At 38.8% G+C, this 26,555-nt stretch overlaps 3 protein-coding genes and 1 long non-coding RNA gene across 5 annotated transcripts; 1 reads left to right on the top strand and 3 right to left on the bottom strand.

The window, feature by feature from the left end:
- Positions 1-1,108: 1,108 nt before the first annotated feature.
- pmchl (pro-melanin-concentrating hormone, like) lies at positions 1,109-1,483 on the top strand. Its single transcript, XM_030768217.1, has one exon. It carries the CDS (start codon positions 1,109-1,111, stop codon positions 1,481-1,483), a length of 375 nt encoding a protein of 124 aa, XP_030624077.1.
- Positions 1,484-8,089: 6,606 nt separating this feature from the next.
- On the bottom strand, positions 8,090-10,561 carry LOC115807309 (uncharacterized). Its single transcript, XR_004025199.1, has 3 exons — positions 10,259-10,561; positions 8,937-8,999; positions 8,090-8,147 (listed from the first exon to the last, which is right to left on the bottom strand). It is a non-coding gene; the product is annotated as an uncharacterized LOC115807309 (long non-coding RNA).
- A 2,934-nt stretch (positions 10,562-13,495) lies between these two features.
- On the bottom strand, positions 13,496-16,590 carry ccnb1 (cyclin B1). The gene is made up of 9 exons (XM_030767841.1): positions 16,570-16,590; positions 16,133-16,273; positions 15,972-16,052; positions 15,383-15,565; positions 15,119-15,277; positions 14,675-14,911; positions 14,427-14,567; positions 13,753-13,863; positions 13,496-13,597 (listed from the first exon to the last, which is right to left on the bottom strand). The coding sequence occupies exons 1-9, from the start codon at positions 16,588-16,590 to the stop codon at positions 13,496-13,498; spliced, it is 1,176 nt and encodes a 391-aa protein (XP_030623701.1).
- Positions 16,591-17,960: 1,370 nt separating this feature from the next.
- slc30a5 (solute carrier family 30 member 5) lies at positions 17,961-26,224 on the bottom strand. Of its 2 annotated transcripts, XM_030768240.1 has the most exons (17): positions 25,875-26,224; positions 25,359-25,481; positions 25,190-25,256; positions 24,914-24,999; positions 24,665-24,752; positions 24,098-24,185; positions 23,799-23,875; positions 23,231-23,401; positions 22,764-23,052; positions 22,065-22,273; positions 21,577-21,734; positions 21,168-21,297; positions 19,508-19,646; positions 19,403-19,459; positions 18,707-18,933; positions 18,370-18,498; positions 17,961-18,163 (listed from the first exon to the last, which is right to left on the bottom strand). In XM_030768240.1, exons 1-17 carry the CDS (start codon positions 25,943-25,945, stop codon positions 17,993-17,995), a joined length of 2,280 nt encoding a protein of 759 aa, XP_030624100.1. In that variant the 5' UTR covers positions 25,946-26,224; the 3' UTR covers positions 17,961-17,992. The 2 variants fall into 2 exon arrangements, with proteins under 2 accessions (XP_030624100.1, XP_030624099.1); XM_030768239.1 differs by having other exon boundaries at positions 19,403-19,646.
- Positions 26,225-26,555: the final 331 nt, after the last annotated feature.

Below are 26,555 nucleotides of genomic sequence, written 5' to 3'. Positions count from 1 at the left end.
AACTGAATTTATTTAGCAAGTATCTATGTCTGTTGTGACACATCCCCAACATTCTTCATGTGTTAAGATTAGTCCATGATAATTAACAAATGTAATGCTTATAGAGTGTGCCGTGGGGGAGGGATGTGTATTCTGGTTGTACAAAAACGATGCTGATGTAAGTAAAATGATCACTCATAATTTAGTAAAAACTGAAAGCGGCTAAAAGGTTTGCTGTGCTTTATTTTTATGTTTCTATCCCTATTAGATATTCAACTGGAAAGTTAACTGATTTTAGATTTTTAAAAAAAGCTAATTCATAATAGAGATACAACATTTAAAACCTGACATCCAAAAATGTGAAAATTAGAACCCTTGTCCAAAAGTCACATTTGGATGGAAAATAAACAGCTCAACAGGATTTCATGCAGCATAATAATCAAATCCAATCACTGGCTTTCCCATTTCAGAGACAAGCAATTAAACTTTTTAGAATATTAAATGATTCTAAAATGATTTTATTTTAGAATTTTGCCACTTTACCACTTGGACAAACCAAACATGCCTTTCATTTTTCTAATACACATCATCATTTTCCACTGTCATTTTATGTATCCAAACAAAGTCCTGCTGACTGATCCATCAAATCCCCATTTAAGAAACTTTGGCCATTCACTGTGATGAGCCATGGGGTGAGCATCATCCTGTTTACCACTCAGTTTATTTGTCCCTCGGTCTGCCAGCAGGTCTGTGAATCCCCACCCATTGTTTCAAATGGCGAGGATTTTGGAATTACACCTTCTTTCTTGGTACCCACGCAATGGAACCCTACTGTTTGTCTTTAGAAGCCAAGCCACATGACAAATAAGTTTAATTAACTTGCCACCAAACATACCACTTGAGCTAAGCTCTATCTGATGTCTCATCAAACCTTTACAGAGGCTTTTTGTTTAACATCCTGAGGTCCAACAAAAGGAGATGTGATGACATACCTCATCAACGTGGCATGTCAAGAGAATGAAATGGTATATAAGGGGAATTCAGAGATATCAGAGTCAGCTTGGTTGGCAAAGACATCAAGACAAAGCAGCCCAGCAGCTAAAGAACAAGCATCTGAAGATTCTACAGAATGAAGCGCTCCATCTTCTCCTTCTTCCTTGCTGTTGTACTCTTATCTGAGTTCTACCTGGAATCCTCAGCTATGCCAATGGAGAAGGCAGAAGATATCACCTCAGACCAAGACAGCCTGGATGAAGGGTTGGCAGGGAACGCACTGAGCATTGCACCAGCCAGCACCCGAATCATAGTCGTGGCAGACCCAGGTCTTCTGAGGACCCTGAAGGTTCTGGACAGAGGCACGACACACCTGAATGGACCTGAGAGCGTTTTCACAGCCGAACGCAGAGAGGTCAACCAGGAACCAAGACCCAACATTGCCATAATCAAGAGGGACACCATGAGGTGCATGGTAGGAAGGGTGTACAGGCCGTGCTGGGAGGTGTAGTTCCGGGTGTTTCAAGAGAAGATTCCGTTGTGAAGAGGAGGAGCCTGCAGATCAACTACTCTCACCTTATCTGTCATTGTACAACATGGCAAGCCTGTAAATGTATTTATGTGCCATTTGACTGAACTATAAGATGTGCAATTAAAAAATGAGAAACACTACTTTGTGTGGTGATATCGTTAATGTATTGTGTTCTCTTCAGTGTTAACTGCGATTGTGTGAAAAAATAGTTGCAGCACATTTCCATCAAGGCTAATTTCTAAAACCATGTAGCCGCAATCTTAAATGTGTGCCTCCATCACTGACTGGCAAGGTCTTGAGTCTTTGTCTATGGCTTGTCATTCCATTTCATCACTGCCAGGAAACACTCCCTCCTCCTGGCTTCCCCCATTCACTCTTCCCTCTATTCCCAGGTTCAGCATTCTAACCTTATGGCTGCAATTACTGCAATGCCTCTCCTCCCTCCATTACTTTCTCTCTGGTGCTGTCCATGGTTGAGCTGATTTGTTACCCATTTACTACATGCATCCTGTTGGCACAATTTGCCTAGATGTCAAACAAAAATACAGAGACCAAAAGATATGGACTCACAACACTGAAATAAGACATTAACGGGGCTCTTAAAATTCAAATCCAAATCAAAATGAAATTGTCTCCTAATGAAATTAGTAAATTGAAATTAGATCAAGCTAAACAGTGAATGAAAATAAGGGGTGGCAAAAGATTAAGTTTCAAATTAAATCAACAAATAATAACGCAGTAATTTGTTGTTATTGGAAGTTCCACCATTGCACTTTAGGGGCCCCTGGTAGGTAAATTACCAAAATATTCATCTGAACATTATGCACATGGTTAGAAACAGTGCTCTACACTGTTACTGGCTTCATTTCATTGTGCTATATAATGGTTTGGCTCAAGTGGGTTTTGGTCCTTTTTAATGTTCTAGTTTCATACCAGGGTGGACCATTTCATTTAAGGATGAATCACTACGACAAATTGAATTATTACGTTTTTAAAAGATGCTAACACTAAAAGGTGAAAACAGTGCAACAAAAGAACCTCCTCTCAGAATAGTGTTTTGAATAGGTACGTGTATGTTTCAATGGAGCCATTTTCTCTGAGACTTGGAATGATCTTGGAAGCTTAGAGCAGAGACAAAGGCCAACGCTTTCAGTAAGAATTTAATTGCATATGACCCCCTTGATATAGCTATCTACTGAAAAGAGAATTAACCTTCTTCTTGTTTGGAGCACGTTAATTAAAGCAGCTGCCATCATCAGCTGAGGATGATGCTATCTGCATGTTCTGATGAAGAGCTTTGCTGTCAAAACCAGATGCAAATGAGAAAGCCTGAAGATTTAGACAGAGATTGTTAAAGCTGATTGAAAATCTAACTGAGGCACCAAATTGTATCGACAGCATTACCAAAAGCATGGAGTAGAATACACAATAGAAATAGATAAGTCCTTTAATTTGCAGGTAAAATCCAATGTGAGTTTCCCCAACTTGTGACATATAAATTTAAAAAAGACATAGTACATGTCATTATAAAAAACATTTTGTATTCATATAAAGGCTAATTAATAGGAATGGCTAATCGAACCTCCACATGGAGTGTGCGACCTTGTAATGCTACCAGAACGCAATTGTCTGATTGGACAGAATCCATCACATTGGTATCCTATCATTCACAGACAGAACTTTGCTCATTATTGATCTGGTGTGCTCATGCTGAAAGAGCACTCTGGCGACCCAGCTCCTCCAGCACAAACAGAGCAAAAGAAATGTACAGAGATGGGCATGAGTCAACAGAAAGAACAAAATGGCAGATTTCCAGTGATGGTTTTAAATCAATGTAAAACCAATCTATGCTTTGTACGGTGTGTAGGCAGTATCTAAGATTTGGTTTTATGGAGTAGATAATAGTGTAAATAATAATGGAAGAACCATACATTCTCTTGCTCTGTCAGTCTCATGCCCTGTAGTACACTGACTGTGAATTATCTGGTATTTAATGGTGTTCTTTCCGGCCCAGTCTTAGTGTCACAATAAGTCTAATATGCATGAGATGTGAGGGGTTTTTTTTTGTTTTTTTTAGAGATGACAGTGCTTAGATTTGTATCTGATTAAGTTGTCATAAATGTTGATAACCTCTAAAAATAACCTTGAGAATCCCCCTGAAATTTGGTCAGAGACATGATTCTGTATAGTTTAATCATTTCACGGTTTCCATTCCAAACTTTTAGCTTGATTTCCAAAATAAGCTGAGTCAGTACCACATTCAACAGATTCTTTCACTTTAAAGGACTTTTGAAATCGGATCTATGCTGACTCTTGTTATGTAGGGAGAATGCACTGGGAACAACTTATATGGTTTTTCAACATTTGCTTTTACTCTTTAATTTCTTTAAACATCTGTTTTAACCTTCATGAACGATTTCACGTTTTCACAAATGACCATGGTTCATCATTTTCAGATAATGTGACCCAGGAGAAAGTAAGGGCTCATTGCCTGATTACTGAAGGGCAAAAGTGCATAGTGTTGTGTACTGTTTATTTTTAGGTTAAACTTTATTACAACTGCAATATATCAAACTGTCTATCAATTCGTTTTTTTTCTTCTATCAGCATAAAACGTAAACTTGCAAGGTCTTTGATCACTAGCTTGGATGTCTAAACTCTGGGCAATCTGCTGTACTCTTAGATTGCTGGCTCAAAATGGTGTCACATTACACACACACATCATTAGCCTCTGCTAAGTCTCATGTAACAAACAAGGTCCTGGATTTAATTACCATAGTCTTGCACTTGTCAAAGGCAAATGACCATCCCAGGATGTTCCTCTGTCATTTTCAGGCTCAACAAATTCTCAGAAAAGAGAGGCATTTTATGAAACAGTTGCTTAGAGATAACAAACAAAAGGCAGGGATTTTAATGAGCGCTTACAAGAGCTATCTTGTGATATTGTTAAATGACTGGAAAACAGATCCCTTTTGATAATTACAAAGATATTTACCCAATCAGCTGCAGCTGCAACATACAGTACTCACACACATGCATATCTGTTGCCTCAACAGATATTATGCAACGCTTAGTGTTACAGACTTCAAAGCCCATTCACTATACATCAAGGCTAACCATGTTATACTACCACATTGAAAAAAGACATGAAAAATGTCTTTTGTGCAATATTGTCTGGTATCACAATCCATGTAATTATGTCCTGTGTGGTTCTGAAATTCTTTGTGACATTTTTGATTATTTAAAAATAATCCTGTTGGGGATGAGAAGTTGAAAAAACATTTTCAGACTGTGTACATGACAAGAATAAGACTATAAATAGCAAGGGAACAGCAGGGGAAAGGTCTGCCATCCATTTAAGTTGTCTTCTATAGTTCCATTAGAGGTTTCAAATTACTTGAAGCCTACTGAATGCTCACACTGTACTTGAATGGACACAAGGGTGATTATAGATGAAGTCTGACAGAGCACAACTCTTCATATTTCTTTAAATGACAAAAATTCTCTTGACAGAGCGCAAGTAAGCTATATCATATCAGCACAGATGATCATATTGACTTTTTGAGTGACTGATAAGTATTTAATCTTTTCAAAATTGAACTACATTTTAAGCTCTTTGCCAGACATTAAATTCACATTAATATAACTGTTTTTTATTTTAGCAGATCAGGGTGCACTGTGAAAACTTGTAGTATCTTTTGAATTTTCTGACTCATCTGAGAAAATGGGTCATCCTAATCATCTTACCCAATTATTCTGATTATTTTATTTTTCTGTTGTTTTCTGTTCTATACCTATGATTAAAACTGTACCTCTGCTAGACCAAATCACTCTGTTCTTTCAGTTACTAAATATATATAGTGATATTAAATGTGCATTTTGCTGATGTTGACAAAGCTGACAAGCAAACATCTAGACACAGAATCTGCACCATGAAAAAACTTAAAAGAAAATTTGACAATCATCTCAAATACAAATTCAGAAAATGCAGTTTTCTGTGTTTAAAAGTGACTGATTCCAAGCTGGATTGCAAGCACAGCAAGAGTTTCATTTGTGTAGATAACCTAAGCACTACTAGATTTTAATGACAAAAAATTGCACTGGCAAGGAACCAACATTCTTTAGAGTAATTATACCTGTTTGACAGTTTACATGGGGAGATCGAACATCTGGAAACATTTTATCCCCGTGTTATTCTACTGTCTATTTAAATGCAAATATGGTACTTTTCAAGAAAACAATCCAGTACTCTGCACTTTACTAACAGACATTACTACACTTCACTAAGCCTTTTGGATAAAGTGATGAAATAAGGCTCCAGATTTAGCCGTGCAGTGTATAATTGCAGTGTATAATTAAGATGGCTTATGTCTGATAAATCTACTGCAGTTGTTTCTACAAATCTTGTACTCCATCAATATTAAACTTATTCTTAACTTTTATGAAGTTTCAGAGCATCCAGAATTTTCAAAGGTGGATATAACTACTTATTGACAGCTTCATGTTCTACAGGTTAAAGATTATTATTTGCAATAAACTCAATTTTTCAGGAAAGCTGTTGTTAGGGACAAATGTAATGTAAGCTATTTTCATTTTTTGTGTGAATGTTAAAAAAAAAGCTTATGCACTAGTGGGTATTATTCATATGGAAATAAAATCAAGGCCTTAATTTATCAACCAAGCAAGGTTTATAAAATGATAGAAATAACTTACAGCTTTAAATAGCTCACTGCTGTCAATGAGAGGGCACTCTATACAAGTTTTGAATGGAGCGTGAAGAGGTGAAACTCTGAGGGGTCAATAATATTGAATGACAATCCATCACTGTTCATGATCATTTTACAGTGTTAGGTATAGTAAGGGAGTGTCATGGTGGCTATAGATTCATCTCAGTTTACTGGTATTCTGAGGAAGCAATCACTTCCTCCATTGGAACTGACCGTGTGTGTGTATTACCCTATCTCACACTATTGTGATGAACAAGTACAACCTATTAACCAATCACAGGAACGTGCGCATAGTGGGTTTAGTGCTTAAAACCTGATTGAATTTCCCTTATTTGAGAAATATTTCTCATTGCCACACTTGAAAGTCTCTTCTAGACCTCAATTAAGAGTAGACTTCCCAACAGCTTGAAACCACTTCAGAAAATCATATTAAATGAAATAAGCAAAAGCAATTCAAACCTGCTAATCATACTCCTGTAACTTTTCCACTGGAGAGCTTTTTAAACAAATTCATATTTTGCTCTCAGGCTGCAAAGTAATGAATAAACCACATATTTATTATTTTCCCCCAAACAATCAAACATGAAAATCCTAGTTCAAGTCTTGGCAATACTGATTGGCTCTGAAAAATCAAGTAGCTCCGAAGATCTTCCTGGATTTCCAGTTGGGTTTTACATTTAAGAGAACCTGCATATTGACTACAGCCAACAATTTGAACACTCTGAGAGCTAAATATCTCTTCAGCTGTGCAGCGTCCCTGAGCCCTCAGGCAGAAGTTCTTGGCATGGTATGAGTTTTTCCCTTGGATTTACAGAAAAGAGCCAGAGTGTTGATTTTCCATAGCTTATCTGTGGAATTTAAGTTAATTTTCCATTTCACACAGTTCTATACTTTGTCAATGTGTCTTTGAGACGTGTATGTCCATGCAGTGCCTGAGTAAGAGAAGAGCTGCATCTGCATGCTGTACACAGGAGCATGCAATATTTCTGCAGGAATCCTCCACTCCCTCTATTCTAGTCTAGGTCTTGAAGTCCCAGGGGGTTGTGTCTGGCTCCACAAGGTTTAGTGACATCATTAATGGAGGCGAGGGTTGGTGCAAGACTCCTGAATAATTTAGGAGCTCTGGTGTACTACAGAACCTTGGCTGCAAGTCTGGGACATTCTCCCTCAGTGCATTAGGGTAATAGTGTAGGAAACTCCTATTGACAAGATCCAATCGATAGAATCATTTTTGCTCGCAGAGGAGGTAGAGTGTGTACCATGTTTTTTGTAATTATAGCTAGTGCAATTGAAACAAATGGAAACTGACATATTTTTCTTTCAAAATAGCAGCAGTAAATCATTCTTGAAGTGGACTGAGCACGACTGAAATGATTGTGATTCTGAAGGTCACATATTTACTGACGTAGTTCCCTTGGGTTGAGAAATCATCAACGTGGAACTCATCTGGTGAAAGGAAACAAATCAAAGGCAGAGCTCACGCCAGTAAACATATGAAAATGGAAGTGTTTCATACATTAATTCAATGTAACACTTGTCAAGTTGTAAACACTTTATATAATGGACAGTTAAAATTTCATTTTGTCATGTATTATCAGACTGAGATAAAAACAACAGCTACAACAACGACAGTAAGGTACAGAAAATGCTATTGCTGGACCTTATTTGAAAACCATCTTTCAACTTGCACCACAGACACATGCAGTCATGCACTTACAGAATAGCGTAGATAAGCTAGCCTTTCTCAGCTGTTATTGGTGGTCAATAGCTTATCAACTTACAATCTCCTTCTTATCCCCCATTTTTACAACACTTCACACATTTAAGTAGGTCTGCAATTCCACTCAAACATTCCAAATGGTATTCCTTATTAGGCAAAGACCTCAGTGTTACACAGTAGTCTCATGACTTAGAGACTGATGCAAAAGGGGAAAAAAAAAGCCATTTTCACCAACGGTTTGCAAAAGTGTACGTATCTCACACACTCAACACAAAGCCCACTAAAGCTGTCACACATTGCCAAAACTACCAAAAAGATGACCAAATGACCCTGAGAATAAATTTATGTCTGTCAACTGCTCCCCCCTCTCTCTGTGCTCGTCAGAGATTTAGAACAAGCGAGTGAAATGTGTCGCTGTCAGAGGTCAAATGAGAACATCCTGCTGTCAGTTTGTTCATGCTCACACACAGATGAAAAAAAAATCATACTGAGACCCCAAGTGTCACAACCAGCTAAAGCACAGTTACAATTCCAGTGGTGCCACACTTGCTCACTGAAACTACCTTAACATGCATTGGTGGAAGTGTGTGTTAGCCTCACTCATCTAGACTGAGGCAGCTGCCATGTGAAATGATAGACATGCAAAAACTCATGAGTAATGTAGCATTACATGGAGAAGAGGAAACATATGCAAATTCATATGCTTTTAGAATGGTGTGCTGGTGTTGTGTTTCTGGTTTTATGTCCTGTGCTCACATTCATGGCTACTTTTCCACTATACAATATGGAATTTGTTCTTAAATTTAGATTGTAAAGAATGATGATACCTGCGGGAGTAGAAAGTGTATGGCATTTGTGTGCAATTACGCAGTAGAGTGACATTGGGTTCCATTAACTTGCTGTTAATTCAAATTTAACCAGTACTAAAGGTCATAATTATAGGTAATTCTTACACGTTGGAGACTGGGTTCCTTAGATTACATACCTCAAAGCGTTGAGATCTCTCAGTTGCTGATTAGACCTCCAACATCTTCCAAATTGAAAGTGCCTGTGCATAAAGGTTAGTTCTCTAGATAAATTGCAAGAGAGTTCATATGAAGGCTCAATTAGCCAGCATCACATCACAACACATCTTTGGCCTTGCTCATATAATTGTAGTAATGAGGATCATTCCATTTGAATTAGCATTCATGATTGTCAGCACACGGAATATTATAGAAAGATTGTGCCACATTGTGATTAAAATATTCTTGTGTTTCGCATCATGTCTTTTTGTAGCCTTAATCAGGGATGATAATAACATTTCAGTGAGAATTCCCTTACCCCCATTCACTTAAAAGTTTAAACCCATTCACTTAAAGATGCGTAAAAATATTTACTGAATTGTTAAGACTGTATTTAAGTAAAGGCTTATAGTTGTCTCATCTTACCTTCCCTTAAAATAACTCTATAAATGAGGGTTTGAAGCATTCCATGTACTACGATAGCTGGATTTCAAGACTCTAAAAATTAGCATCCTCTGCTAGGGGTTTACAAGGCTTACATTTGGCTAATTCTTCAAAGCATTCTTTTGAGGTAAAACCACAATGGCAAAATAGGAGAAAAGAAAAGAAAAGAAAAGAAAAGAAAAGAAAAGAAAAAACTGATGAACCTCTCCTTTGATCTTTTCTGAGTAATGCTTATTGAGAGGAAATTTGGGAAGTTTAGTTTCTTGCACATTGTTACTGCAAATCTGAATTTAAGAGAACCCAGTCATTCTATTCATTAGTAAGAATTTTTATCAGAACCACATTTAAGTATGTTCAGTGCTTTGAGCTTCAGTATTATGCATATAAATATACTTTCATTTGCCCTTGAATTCTACACACTAATAACCCAGGCATTGAAATTTTCAAACATCTTTGAACAACATCAACACATGAAAAGCATCCTGGGTTGAATTAAAGAGATTCAACGTCAGACATCAAAACCAACTGTTTGTTAACTATACAACAATACTGACAGGTGCCCTCCTGCATACACAGAAATAGCTGCTTTTCTTTTCTCTAATCATAAGATGTTATCTTTTACAAGATCTCTGAATATCAAAGATGTATACTGTAAAAATATGAAGGTAAAAAATATAAATGTAAAATGCGATTTACAGGAGGATTGCTTATGTTACTGTCTGTGGATAAAGCCATAATGCCTTTACCCATCCTTTCCAGTGGGAACATAAAGACAAGTATATACACGAGCCTCTCCAACTTCAGTTCAGTTTCAGCAACTAAACAAAAGGAATGGACATATTGGAGAATAGGAACAGACCTGTGTTATTTGATGTTGACAGAGGCAGGAGCTCCCTGGGTCGAAGAAAGTTCTGCTCAGTTAATTGGAAGCCAAAGACCCGGTGCCTGTTCACACCTGGCTGAACCCAAGTGCTATGCACAGGCACAATGGAGCCCTTTCTTCCATTCATGTTCCATTGAGCAGCAGAGGTCTGTAAAGTTCAGCAAACACATTGGGCTCTATAAATTCTGAAAACGAATGCCTCTGTGTTTATTTATGCATGGGGTCTAAGCACAGAGAATTTGGCCAGACTGCCAGCTGCGCACCTATTAGCGCCCTTCAACTTCTCCAACACGAATGTGTCAGCACTGTGTTTCGTCTCAGTTTTTAGAGAATTGAACAGATATGCAGGAGAGACAGAGCGGGCCAAAGGTGGGCGAGTACATAATGTACGCTGAACAGTAATCGAAGGCTACTCTTCTGTGAGCCAAGATGTGGAGTCCCAAGTGCTGATTTGTTGCTATTATACTTCCTGAAACATAATTAAAAAGTAAACCAAATTTGCCTACTTAAGCAAAACTCTGTCAAAAAATCTTGGAACACAGCACCAAAAGCACTGAGTTTAGTTTCCAATAATCCTGTGCTGCGTTTGCTATTGCTGTCAGCGACAGCCTACAAAAGGTGAACTTTGCACCACTATCGAGTTTTGTTGCAGCAGTCGCCACATGGTCTCCACACTCTGGGCCTGTCTTGTAAACCAATCTCATAGGCCAGTCATGACCTCAGTCTCCAAGCATGAGAGTTGTGTGTAGGCTGGCTTTTAACGGTGCGGCCGTACAGAGAACCTGACACTCATTATCATTAGTCCCTGTGGAGCAAGTCTGAGGGCAGAGCAGAGATGAGACTGTTAGTCCTGCCCCCTTGGAGAAAAACAGAAGCATTCATAAAGTAAGGCTGAGGCAAAAGAAGGATATTTCATGGTCATGAGAGTGTTGAGTAGCAGATGACTTTCTTCAAGAGTTTTCAATCCTCCAGGACTGCTCAGGTTCCGGGTTTTTGTCCATATGGTACCACAATTAACAGTGAATCATGTCCTTTGTTAAAAAGACAAGGCAGGGCTGGTACAATGTAAAATTAAAATAAATGTGATTTAGATTGACCAACAACCTTTTAAAAACATAAAAAGTCATTCTCCACAAGGCAAAACTTATGTTTAAAATGTTTGTATACTTTGGCTACTGATGTACACACTTTGTATTTCAGCTGACTGTGGTAAGGGTTGGGATCTGGACAAAGATAGCATTTAATAGCCTTACATTAAACTTGGAATTTTAATGGAGCATTTAACACAAGCCATTCAACCATAACTACAATATTTGTTACATTGTGAACATGAAATTACTTTGAAATTAGAGCACTATAATGAGCAAATTTTTGAGAACATTTGGGAAATGTTTAAGAACCGTCTTGTAGTAATAAGTCATTGTATGAAACACTGTGCACAAGACATCCTAAATGTAAATGTTCCAGTTTCAGCAAATAAATCTGTGCCAACATATTTTCATGCTGACTTTATAAATGCTTAAATCCAGAGGCAGTCTCATTATGTCCACCATTTTAAATGGCCTGTGAAGATGACTTAAGAGTGACTAGACCTCAGGGAGGCAGGTGGTGGCATGGACAACAAATGCAGTGAGGTCCCAAAGGACATAATATGTGGATGAGCTAAAACACTCACATTGGCTCCATTAGCCTTCAATGGCTGATTGCTTGAATGAGCTCAGATGTAAGAGACTATACTAATTCAATCAGCTAAGTACAGCATCGTTGTCACATCTGCCTCTTTTTCTGAAAAATTCTCAAGTTTACTTTGAGTACAACACAAAAACAGTAACAAGACCTTGACAAGGGGGAATACGCAACCAAGCAATGACAACACATCGGAAACCACATGGACAAAATGTCTGTACAATGCCCAAAATAGGACAAGGTGACATAGCTCTCCACTAAAACATTCCAGCATTAATTCTCAGGCTACAATTGCAGGAGATTGAAAGTTGAGAGTTTCTGAATTCCTTATCAATCTAGAGAGTCATACAATGTCTTTGGAAAGCAAATGTTCAATGTATATTTACTAAAGTAGTTTCCTTCAACTGTGTTGCTTGAATAATAAACTAACAAGCACAAAATGAGTTCTTTATCAATAAATTCCCGCTTTCATTCATGGCAAAATCATAAGTTTTTATAGAGGATGAGTGCTCCAAACACAAGGTTTAAATAATTTATCATTTGGTCTGCTATTCATGTCAAGGAAAATTGAGAATTCTGTCTAACCTTAAGAACTAGTCATTGAGAGGGTCCTCAAAAATGAAAAAAATTCAGGCATGACAAAAATAAAACAAAATTGAAAGAGTTCAAAAGCCTTCATTGAAAAAAAGAAAATGCTTGTTAGAGGATTCTGAAACCACAAGTGAGCAGTGGACTTATGACTAGAGGCCAGCAACCTCAGGCCTGAAAAGTTTTGTAATAAGAAAATGGAGATCAGTTATGTTCATGTTGAAAGACTGGGGTAAAACCAAGCTTTGAAAAGATAAAAGTACACACAGTGCTTTCAAACATACTAGGAACAGCTAGAAAGACCAAAAAAACCCAAACAAAAAAAACAACACCCTGAAGTGTTGCATGAATAATCCAGGATTCAAAAAGGATGTCATGAAACAGTCATTTTTAAATGTACTGACTCGGCCTCTCAACCTCAGCATTTTGAAAGCTTCTGCCAAGTCGAAACGCTCAGCAAGTGATCAGCTTGAACAATACAAGAGCTCCACCTGCTGGTTAAATTACTCCATTAAAAAAAAAAAAAAAAAAAAAAAAAACCCCTTACCATAATGCTAGAGACATTTAAACAATACATCCACATTGTATATTACCAACTTTGAAACACATGTCTGCATTAATGTGCAGTTACAAACAGCAAAGGAAGTCATTACAACTGAAGTGAAACGCTGAGAGTTAATTTGTTTAACATGTTTATTGAAATTGAAAGTGTACAAAAGCACATATACAGCATATCAATGTCTTGATCAAGATGGTTACATTTGACCATTAACAGGCAGTAAAGGACATAGTCACTTCTGGTCAAAGGCTCCAAATTTAAGGGGGACCCTCTTGTTTCATACACTTAAAGCAATGTTGTAAATCATTAAAACTCAATTAAAAGCATGTACATAAGTTAGTTTGTACAGTCAGCACACAGTGCTGAAGTCACACATCTCATCAGGAGATTTGTTTGGCAAGGTCCTTAATTAGTGAAGACTTGAGCTGAGGAATAGTAGCAATCCTCATCTGCTTTTGACTCGAGTACTTGTTCTTAACCGCCTGCAAAAACAAAACCGGTGTTAAATATACTGTCCATAAAAGCCGACATATTCCTTAAAGGTTTTGACCGACTTCATCTTACATTTTCTTGCAATAACAGAACTAGCTTTAAATGAGCAAAAATTGTTCAATTAATAAAAGCCTGTCCCACTCACCAGGTGCTTTGTGAGCCCTTCATTAACCTTGACGACATTCTTGGCAATGTGCTTCATCACAGGGATCAGACTGTCCTCCGTGTAGCCCATGTAGTGTTGGAGGGTGGGGGTCTGTAGAAAGGCGAGAATCACTACACTAGCACTTGGATGGGTCTACATCAGGTTAACCTACTCGGAGCATACTATAGGTCAATTTGTAATTGGTGCCAGTCTGCATGACTAAAAGACTGCAACTTGGTCTGCAGATTAAGGGACAACATTTATATACCAAGCATCAGACTTCAAATCTTAAGAGGGTTCAGTATGGAACTTTACAAAAATTTAAAATGGCCAATGACATGCTATTACACATTTACATAAAGTTTCAGGGGGCCCTCAAAGATAAGGGTTTTGTGCAGCTCAGTATAGAATGTAAGCATTGCTGTCATGCCATTTTCTACGTTTAGGAAGAGGGTATGCCAGCCTATAGGGCCACAATTTTTGTGCAACACAAAAACCATCAGGAAAAACAAGCTACTGACTAAACTGCAACAGCTACCCCCCCCTCTCAAGCAGATGGCAATGTAGTCCCTCTCTGAATCCCCTCATCTTTTGATGTTGATGGCCATTTTGGGGAAGCAAGGCAAATGAAAGCCTGCTGGCCACTTAGAGATGTGATGCACTGAGCAACCTACCCATTCACCACAGTCGAAGACTTTCAGTGTAAGAGCAAAGGCTGCGCTGGCCACCTGGGAAGGAGGGAAGTGTACCATGTCGTAGTCCACCATCGTGAGCTCCACAAAGTACTTGGCCAGTGTATGATGCTCAGCGGTCACCTGCAAAAAATTCAACATTGGTCAGCTGCAAGATGTAGGAAAAAAGGCCTAAATGGCCAATGTAAAAAAGGGGACCCATTTTTAATGAGAGGGAGGAGTCCTTGTACCTCTCCAATCTTTGAAGCCCTCCTGAGGAACTGGAGGGGCAGGGGTCTGCCAAAGCTAAATTTGAGCACCCTCAGAATGGTCATCTCCATGTCACGAATCTGAGCTGTAGTATAAGCTCGATCAGTAACAAAGGCAAAGTCTGCAATCTCTGGAGGATACATCTCTTCATATTTGGAGGCAATGAACATGGCAGTGACGCCGACGAGCTGGAGCTGCTTCTTGGGCACTGGGTGGTCCTAATGGGAAACAGCATGTTAAGCTTGTCAATACATCAGGGCAATATAGAGTATTCCATCACAAGACTAGGGTGGGGAGATAAAAAGAAAGTTACTATGATCAACATGGAACTAATCACAGTATGCCCAGCAATGCAACACTACAGTGAAAGACAGCAGTGTTTGCACTGTAAAACACAAGTTTAAATACACTGGTCAATTTTTTACCTGAAGGAAGCGGTCAATAATTGCAACGGTCATGTACATGGTTTCCTGCAGCAACCTGAACTTGATCTGGACTTGGACAAGCCAATCAATGAGGATTGCACGCATATTCCCAGTGACCTCTCTTCCTTCTAGATACTTTGGTCTGACAGCCTGTTCAGTCTGTGAACAAACAAGGAAGACACAAGACATACTGCACTTAAAACCAAGGATCAACTTTGGTATGGAAGGTATTAAACAAAAAACGAAAACAGTAATAATGCTAACCTCAAGTTGATTGAGATATTTATAGATGTCTTTCACATATTCACTGCACAGCATGGGATTGTCATAATCATCAGCATCCACATCCTTTATGTTGAGTAGCACATCTGAGAAGGCCTGGCACAGGTCATCTGAAGCACAACCTGAAGTCTCCATTGGCACAGGAGAGGATGGCTCACACGGAGCCTGGTGCCAAGACAATCATAAGCACAACGTCACACAAAAAGAAGTTACGTAAACGAGGATTTTCAGAACTGCATAAACCTAACATTATTCGCCTCAAATTTAAGCGTTTTAATCCTTGTAAAGCACTTTGTTTAGAAAAGTGCTGTATAATATTATGTATTATTATAAACATAACAGACTAATCAACCAATTGGCATTCTGATCCTTGGAATGCCCTAGCTTGGCGTCACAATCGCCGGGCCCCTGCGCACCCGACGACGTTCCAATCAACTACGGAACTTCCGACTGCAATAAATAAATGTATATTCCGGAACATTTTAAGGCTCATCTAAACAGAAGGTGTTTGCTTAAGATCACGGTTCACTCGAGGGCGGGGGGAACGGCACTTAATTTCAAATAGCTTTACCTTCTCTTCCTCAACTTTGGGCACTTGCTTTGTAGTCGGTGGAACCTTCGCAGCCACTTTGACGGGCTCCGTGGTTACATCCTGTGGAAGTCAAGTCAGGTTAGGTGAGGAGTTTAAAAGGGCAAAATTCCACGTTACGAGCATGATTGTGAGAAATTTACCTTCTTCTTCAAAGCCTGTCTGGGCACCGCCACGTTATTTCCTATTTCCCCAAGCGCCGCCCGGGGTCTCAGTCCGGGCTTGGATGCCATCACGGATTTACCAGCAACTACATTTGAATTCTCTCCAGCCAAACGAGAACTCTGCAGATTACGGGAGAAATATCTTAAAGTTCGCAGAAATAATAACGATCATATACACAGGTCAGTTCTGTACAAAAAGTATGGTGCCGGACTATATTGGCCTACACAGTGTTAACATGTGAGATTAGGAACCAGGTTTACAAGTGAGGAAACGCCTAACGAGAACAGTACAACTCTTAACAAGCAAGACAACCTCTTACAAAAATGGCTTACATAGTTACAGAAATTATTGCCATTACTATTTCCTCTTACTCTTTATCCTCGTTAAAGCGTGAAACAGCATTATCAATACTTACCCTTGTAATACGTAGAGCCATTTTGGAACTTGCGTTTCGCAGGACCTCAAAAGATAAACTGGTTGTAAGCGAAGCACAGGATACACTAGTGCATTTTACCAAGGTTTAAATTGTCGCTCGTTCGAATGTGATTCGCTGTGTTCTAAATTTTGAGAAATCTGATTGGATGACAAACAGCTGATTACAATGCGTTCCTATGACGACTGATGCCTACGTCACGTCCGGGCCAAGGTTGTTTTAAAAAACCCTTTACGGCACAGTTTCAAATGTTGCAATATAGTTTCAATCGGCTCACTGTTTAATATGAAATAGAATTGATGGGGGTCTAGCTCTTAATAATACAGCTGCACTTTGCCTCGAGAACGTAAATTTACGTATCTAGCCATATATGTAATGTCGAGTCCATAACCACACTACTCCTAATAATAATAATAATAATGATAATAATAATAATACAAGTTTATTTAGAGCCCAGTATCATTATCTATAGGGCTTTACATGTCCACAACAAAGTTAAATGAAAATGATAAATTAGAGAAAATGAATAAGTCTTTAGTTTAGATTTAAAGCTATGAGGAGAGTTTTCCTCTCTAATTTCTGTAGGTAGACCATTCCAGAGGACGGGAGAGCGGTAGGAAAAGGCTCGGCAGCCAGCGGACTTCTTTTTAACTCTTGGGAGGACTACTAGTGAGAGACTAGAGTCAAAAATGACACCATGGTTTTTTTGCTGTAAAGTTTTGAGAGATGATGCAGTTCATGTAAGTACTATAATATATGGTTTACAATCACCTCAGACCTCAGGTTCATTCAAAAACTGAATTATGTACCAAGATATGGATTTCTACCAGTCAGAATAAACTACCCTAGAGTGTATGGATGACTATGGTTATGTTCAACTCTTTATGACAGTCCAAAATATCAGTTGAAAGTGAATACAACGATTGGTAACATTAACAGCAGTTTGACACTGAAACTAAACATAAGAGTGTGACATGTGAAGACATTCACAATACACTAGCCTGACAAGCCAGCAATCTACATGACTGGATATATAAAAGAAGGGATGTTCAGCTCATGTTGTAGAATTATATGAATGTCCCTGTTCATGAGCAAGTATGGTCCTGTTATATATTCTGTTTGTGGACCTGCTAGACAGGTTTTTTATTCAACAAAGGTGTGACTGTCTGGCTTTTTTTGGCATGTTTAGCAAAGCATGTTTTCAGACTCAGTAGCACTCTGCTGATCTAAAAAAGAAATCCTTTTTCCCCCCTATAACATCTATATGTTCACTGTTGGTCAAAAATCATGTAAATCGTCATGGTTGGTGACTCCAAGAACTACAAAATTCACTCATGCATCATAAACCAAGCAAACTTAATTTCCTTTATTTTAGATCAACATTTACATCTGTTAAAACCTCATATTACATGATACATGTTCCATCTTTATAATATTTCATGGACTCCATCTGTTGGGTCATAGCAAGAACCTCATGGAATCCTGTACTGAGGCCTGACATGTGCTGGAAGTAGGCTTCTTTCTCCACCTGAACTGACAAGTTATTCACACCTGCATCTTTAAACACAGCAGTCACCTAGGAAGAAGAATAACAACAACAGTAGTTAAAAGAAACACAATGCATTAATAAGTTTATTAAATCGTTCAGTTGTTTACTGAAGGTCTCTTTGAAGACAGAAAGCTGGTAATACTGACAATGTACAATTTGTCACCATAACAAACATGAAATGTGAAACAGAAACACACTGAATGTGTTTTAAACTAAAAGGTCAGATGTTGTACCTGCTGTATTATTCTCTGCTCCACCACATCTGACATCAACTGCAAGTGAATCGTCCCAGCGACAACACTGGCTGAATGTCTCCAGAAGTGAGGATCACGGTATGACAATACGCCTTCAATTTTCTGGATCTGAGGAGAAAGGGATAAAGAACGAACATTTCGTATACTTTTGGTGATATTTTGAAATTCCAAATCAAGAGAATGTTTTGCAGAGAAAAAAACGTCGTGCCTAAATCAAGAGAAGCTAATTCCAAAACTAGCAATAAACAATGCATCATAAGTCATCAATCACTCTAATATCTAAACTGCACTACTTGAACTGAGTGAAGTCAAAGACCTTCTCTAGAGCAATGTTCAGATCCTTCTCATGCTCGGGAGGTGTTCTGAGGAGAAGAACCTCACAGGCATCCTTCAGCAATGGAATGACACTGAGGAAGATCAGCGAAGCAATGAAGAGGGAACAGATGGGGTCTGCGATCAGCCATCCAAACTGACGAATAAGAATTGTGGATATAATCACCCCAACACTGCCTAGTGTGTCTGCAAGGACGTGCAGAAAGACTCCTGGAGATGACACAGAGAGAGGTATAATGCAGAGACACAACCATACTGTGAAGTACCCAATTAAAAACACAAGAAACATTCCTGCTTGGTTTCTTACTGTTGAGTAATGATTACTGTTACTAAAATTGCCAGTGAATACAACAAACTGAAATGCAGTGGAGTAGATATAATTTCATACATATTTCAGAAATGTATCTGAACACAACTATCTGCCTCAAATTATCATTTGTATGATTTGACAAATCTGTAATAATGTTTACATTAAGAGCTATGTTAGAGCAACACAACAACAATAAATATGAAGACTAGTCTGATAACATTTAGTGGTGTATTACTGCAAAACCAGATTTTTTTACTAGGACAGACATTAGTACCATTTACACTGATGAAATTACACATTTTACATTTCCATAGACAACTATAAAATTACTCAAGAAAGCACCACGGAGACTAAATCAGTGTGAAATACCTCTCATGTTGGCATTCATTCCTCCTCCTCCTGACCCGTGGGAATGTCCATGCCCGTGTGTGTGTCCATGCCCGCCATGGCTGTGCCCATGTCCTCCGTGCCCATGCTCCCCATGCCCGTGCCCATGATGCGAGTGGCCGTGATCATGCCCTGTGCAGCTGCTTTTTGAAGAGCCGTGAGAGTGAGCATGACTGAAAGCACAAATGCCCACCAGGTTGACGATCAGACCTCCAATCGATACTGGCTGTTCAGAGGGGGAAAAAAAGGCAAGTGATTCAATTTTCTGGTGACCTTATTGGTTACATATTATAGCCTACCCCACATACAACATCAGACTAGTTTTCAGAATAAGACTGTCGGATACAGAGAACATTACAAGCTCTCTAAAAACTCAAAAGCAAAGGATACTGTTGGTTTGGATTCTACACTTCGAAAGACATACAAGGCATCTTTAATCGACCCAACTCTTCATCTGATTAATCTGTCAATCAACTACACAATTTCCACAGACGTTTCCCTGAAGAACTGATAGCTGTTGAAATATCCTTTTTTCCGAGGCTTTTTCCAGATCCATCAGCAAATTACCTGCGATATATCTGAGGTGTTAGAGAGATATATTATCAGTGCAACAGACAGAACCCCTCAACCATTTTCTGACTCGAAATCTAAATTTGTTCAACAGAAACAACCGACAGTTGCCGCCTGAAAGTACTAAAACAAACCAGATAAAACTATGCTGTTTTTCTGAATCCAACAGAAGGTATTTAATACAATTTTATACGTGTATTTCTTTAACTTCTACATGGAAGCCATTAACTGGATGACTTTTTAACATAGAAAACCATATGCCTGCATATGAGAAACTCAACAGATCTTAACGGTGTCACGAGTTCCTCAAGGACAAATTCTTCATATTTTATTCAGCATTTAACCTAGATAAATGACCTGTCCACTATTTGTCCATCTGTAGACTCACAAACGTATGTCGAAGATGAAAACCTATTTATATATGCCAAAAACAGGCAAAATACTGTACAAAAATTAAAATCTGACTGTTTAGAAATCTCATCTGTACATCTGCACATAAACACAATGGTTTGTATGTTTTTCTTTCTCAAAGAAGGGAACTGTGGTCTACTTATCGGATGTTTTCATCAAGGAAGTTAAACTGAAAGTAGTGTCAGACCTAAAATATTTAGATACTGTTTAAAATGGCAGACTCAAAGCTGTCTTTTACATGTTAGCAAGCACTATCAAAGTCAATGTATCATGAAGCTCCTCCAGTCATCAGTGAGCACTGGAGCTGCCAAGCTTTACATGCACACTATGCTTTTTTTCCCCTTCATAATTCTTACTGCTCTATGACTATGAACTGGTCACAAGCAATGTCACAAATTAAACAAAGTATATGAAATGGTTTAAATACTGTTTTGGCTCTTTTGCATCATGTGTTCATTCAAACAAAGGCATAAAAAACAAAGAGATACCCGAGGTAAACCTAAGACAACTGGATCTACGTTAAACTACATAGCCCTCAACACAATAAATAACGCATTTTCAATTAATTTTCAAATCAGCTTTTGCATACTGAGCTTCTTATATGTCATCAACATCTGCCCATGTATTACAGATGAAAGGGCCTTCATTAGCACACTCTGGTACATGTATATTGCTGTGCAAACCAATTCATGCGCATGTTCTGTCCTTGTTAAATAAATAAGGAAACCTTAACGCTTCAAGTCAACTGAACAAGTCAAGTAATTACCGTTAACATATCTGTATTGATATTGGGCGGATCTATGAGCCTGGTGATGGACTCCACAAACACAAAGAAGGCTATGACCATGAGGAAAAGGCCGTTGATAAACCCAGAGAGAATCTCAACACGGCCATACCTGCAAATCAGACAATATTAAGATTAATAAATGACTGTCAAGACATCATGGTGCTTTATGCAAAGGTTTTTTTTCTCCTGTCAAAGTGAACATGTGTACGGAAAATGTGATTCACAGCTGATCTCTGCTGCTCATCGGTAAAGTTGGCTCATATATGTAGAACAGGATGAATATTTTCGTTAGGACCATCACTGCATTTATGAATATCGTGGAAAAAAAATACCATTACTGACTGTCATAAGTAAATACAGTAATACATATATTCAAGAGAAAACCCACCCATAGGAATATATTCTGGTGGCCTTCCATCTGGTCATGAGTGCAGCAAACAGTCCCAACACCAGAGCTGAGCAGTCAAACAGCATATGAAAACCATCTGAGATCAGTCCCAGACTATTGGTCCATACTCCATAGAAGAGCTCAACAAATGTGAAGGCCTGTACCAATTATAATGGCATAGTTAATGAATGACAGGTTTCTAAATACGCTCACAGTCAAACTTAAAGCATAGCCATAAGCTGTTATGGACAAATATCTCCCGACATGTTTATAATGTCTTTAATGTCTCAGAATTTCATAAAAGTAGCAGTCAGATAAACAAGTTTCTATTGAATTGGAATATATGGCTAGGCTAACAATCAGTAAACATGCACATTTGACGGAAGCAACACTTAAAGTTGACTTAAAGTGTGAATGTATGAGTTCCATTGAGAAACTGTTCTCTGGCTGATGTTGAAATGTGCTCCCTTTCAGGCCAGTGCACTCACCAGGTTCAGACAGAGGAAGTAGAAGATTTGCCTGGAGTCATACTCCTCCAGAATCTGTTTCAGGGATTCTTTGATGAAGCGTGGCAGTGATTGGGATGTGTGCTGGAGGGCGTCGCCCATAAAATTATAAAGAGGTGTGCCCTCAGGGGAATACCCAACCAGTGTGCCTTTCTGTCCTTTCTTTGATGGAGAGGACAATATATTATCAGCTAGAAACAGCAAAGAAAGGAGAATTACTATCATTTGTTTTTAAAACACATCATCTCTCAGAGTTTGCATACCTCCGAAGCAGTGTTGAATTACATTAGTCAAAAATGGATACATAAACAATTGGCTTTGAAGTTTAACAGGATTCTCTGTACTACAGTATATATTTTCCCATACTGATACCTTGTTTGCCATATGTTACAGCTGTGGCACTTTTTGTCAACTTATAAAATGCTGTGTCTGTCACCCCACAGAGGTCTTACTGTCACAGTTACTTGCCAAACAAGTGTGTTCCAATTCTTGGTGACCCAAACTATGTGTCATTTGCTAAAACCTAGCACCAAATCCAAAGATTCAGATTAAAAAGTCTATTTGATAATCTGAGGATACAATTAGCCAATCAGCAACAAGAAAAAGGACGAGCTACAGTCTTTAAAGTACTGCTGCAGCCATTGCACTCAGCCGAGTGTGACTAACAGAGACATGACTCACACATGATGAAGAAAGCAGCGCTGACCAGTACGCCTCCAGAGAGAACGTGTTCTGTGCTGGTCTGCTGGCCTGGTTTGCTCATGGCTCGGAGCTGGTCCGTCAGTGGGTGGGTCCAGAAGTTAGCCAGCAACAGGCCACTGAGGAAGAGGAAGATGGAACTGTACCGGGCACAACGTGGAGCCTCCATTTTAGCTGCACAGATGGAGTCCACATAGAAGTCCAGTATCATGACAGAGAAGATGATCATGCTGAAGGGAAACAGGAGGGCAGACCAGGACTCCACCTTGCTCTGTGTTGGATACAACATGCAGGTCAAAAGGACTGGTTTAGTAACCTGCATTTTGTTGATTATTTTATATAAGATCAATCTCTATATAAGATAAAAGAGTACCAAAAGTAATGGCCCTAAATGGACACTGTGTAAAGGCAAATATGAATGTGTTGAAAATGTTGTTTGGCTGACTCACTTCAGTAGTGACAGAAAGCACCAAGACCCAGGGTAGCAGCACCAGTGAAGAGACCAGGTTGGATAAGGCATAGAGGCGTTTGGCTCCCCCAATTTCCACCGACAGCTTTCTGGAGGCTGTATTAAAGCCCACTCTTAGACACAAGGCCAAGACCAGCAACACCACTCCACCCTGAGGATAAACAAGATGACTTTAATCTGTCCATAAACCTCAGAGTTTATTATAGGATTAGACTGAATGTTTGGGCTGAGTTTGGTTTAAAACAAAGTGACAAAGACCAGAGTGAAACTTTACGTAAATACCATCATAAATTTACGGTGGCTTCAAAAGGTTACAAAAACAACTTCAAACATAACCACATTGCACAATATTTCATTTGTACAGCAGAGAATAACCATGACTAACAGAAATGAGTTTCACTGTGCATCATATTAAGTAAATGGCTCTTGTATATGTTTGTTGTATTTAGTGTTACTTTTAGTCCATTGTTTTGTTTATTATGATATAGATTTTTGGCTGTTTCACCCATATCGTAGAATACTGGTAATATTCTAGCAAAGTTACTCACCTTATGGTCAGCCACCCCTAAAAAGGCAATTCCTGTGTACAATGCATGTGTGAGAGCACTGTCATGGTGTCCTTCGGCTTCAGAAAAGAATTAACGATAACAACATTTGAAAATGGTCATAATTCAAGGACTGACGTCAGAAGCACGACTCTTTATCAGAGAAATGTTCAGCATCTATGAACAGCCAGCATCGTCAATGATTTTAAACAAGCTTAGAGCTAAAGACTTGTGTTAACATTGCACATTTTTGATGTGATTCTTGACTGTGCATGACTGTAGTGCAGGCTACTGAAGGATACGGTGCTCTGCCATCTTGGCCATGAGGTCATCATTATCAAACAGCAGCAGACAGATCACTGCGATGATGAAAAAAGCAGCACCCCTTGTCTAAAGCAAAGTGGAAGGAAGATCAAATGACGTCTCTGGATTCCCAGTGCGTGTGAGAGCGCATTTCAAACCCTTGTTTCGTGAGAACTGTCCCATTATAAGAGGAGACTAGAAACAGCACTCAGATTCACTGTCAGCCCTACTCTAAAAGCTCTATTTAGACTGACCTGTATGACATCCACCCTGTGACCCTAATCAGGATAAGCAGCTTAGGCAATGAATGAATGAATGAATGAATGACATCTACCCATGATAGGCTGCAGTCTACACAATAACACAACATAATGTACTGTGCTGCAGTGCATTCTCAATGAATATTGAATAGGTTTAAGTCACACAGCAGCTACAGATAAAATACCTGAGAAATGAAATATTCTCTAATATCAAATACCTGCACAACTTAATTCTGAAACTGTCTTAACATAGTTGAGCATGTCTTATATTCAGAGAACAAGATAACAAACCCTTTTTTGTTTTACCTTGGAAGGTCCACCTCCATAGCTAGTGAAGAGAACACTGAGGAGGGAGATGACCACCAGGTCACTGTGCTCAAACAGCAATAGAGTTCTACAAGAAAAATGATAAACTAATAACATTAAAATCATTAGTCCTTGTTGCCTTTTTGTTGAATCTTATTAAAGCAGATGTAAGAGAAGGCATACTGTTACATTATTTCATACTCCATGTGTGCCTTTTTAAACCAATAGAGGAGAAAAAATGTAACTCACCTCAGAGGTCCACAGAGTGTGAGGCCAAAAAATCCCAGAAGAGAAATAACACAGCTGATGACGGCGTGTTTGAAGATCTTAATCCACTGACACACACAGAGAAGAGAGACATAATCAACAAAGAGATCATCGTTGCGATTGAGTGTTCACAGAGCAGTGTCACTTCTGACTGGGTTATGCAGTGAATGGTAAAGATACAGAACATTGTTCTCCCCTATGTAAAAACACAAACAAACACCGTAAACACAGACACATGCATTCACAGACATGGTGTACCTGTCTTTTAGAGATGACTTTCCCAGAAGAAAATGGCTTTTGGAAGAAAACCAAGATAACTGCACACCTATCATTGAAAAAAAAATATATATATGGGCTGTGTGTGTGGTCCCTTATATATTGACAATATTTGGGGTATGTTTGTCAAGCATCACACTGAGACACTCACCCCAATTTAAGTATGAAGAGGAACTGTACAATATGCACAACTTTGAGGAGATCATAGGATTCAAATATTCCAAGAGCCTTCAAAAGTTTGGTAACACAGAGGAGCACTATGTACTTCGTCAGTCTGAAACAAAGTTATTCATTGTCATTTACCACATATGTCCAGTATTAAAATACTTTACGACCATCAGTGAAGCATCAGCACTTCTAAAAAAAGTAAGCATCAGTCGCTGGCCCCATTTTGGCAACATTCAGTCTACATCACACAGAAAGCAAATGGTACATCATGACTCGTTCGACGTTTTCCAGATTCATAGCAGATCAGCGTTTCGAATTGTGCCAGCTGGTTAAATAGATTTGGTTACATAGGAACGACACTGGATTTAACTGGAAATAAGCTAATGCCGATTAACAGTTCAATGTTCTTTTGGCAAGTGCAAATCAAAGCTAGCCAAGAATAGCTCAACTGGCCAGTGATTTCTCCTTCCAGGCTAAGCAACTGCAAGTACATTCTTACCTGTCGTTGGGTACCTCAACTCGTCCCAGTTTCCCACCGGAGATGACATTACTACCGTACTTATCGTCCATAGTGTTGTTTTATTGTTTTCCAGGTACCTCAAACCCCGCGTGCACCAAACTACCGCAAATTTATCTAAGAGCTCACTTAAACATCATAACAAGTTTGTTTTACCGGAACGAGAACCCTGTCTGATAGCAATAGCATCATTTAAATACCGAGGTCCATCTATAATTGCTGTTAATTAGGTTAACACTCGCTGACTACCGCCTTTCCTTGAATGCTGAATCAGTATAGCACCAAAGTTAACAACATATCTTAAAATGATTAATAGTTAAAGACATAAGACGCATTTGGGTAGTCTTAAGCCACGACAAGAATGCACTGACGTAGCTATAGTGCTTCCGGACACAATGTGTGTGTACTTCTGTGTTTGATCGCACTTGTTCCCTAATGTAAAACGGGATAGCGGCACCTACTGTACTGGAGCGTGTACGATCATGTTACAAAGCCCGAGACGTACATGCTGGCTTTCCAAGTAAAGACACACTATTTTACAAGGAAATTTTGGAGCAAGGAAAATATACATAATCACTGCTGATTGCTTAAATCCATCTGCATACTTTCAAAAAACTTCACCTGTGTCTTCCATTTAAAAAGTCGTGGTTAGTCTTACTGAAC

This window comes from Chanos chanos, chromosome 3 (genome assembly GCF_902362185.1).
Source record: "Chanos chanos chromosome 3, fChaCha1.1, whole genome shotgun sequence".
Lineage (NCBI taxonomy): Eukaryota > Metazoa > Chordata > Actinopteri > Gonorynchiformes > Chanidae > Chanos > Chanos chanos.
Note: the sequence above shows the minus strand (reverse complement) of the source record. Positions and strands in the feature narration are given on the sequence as shown.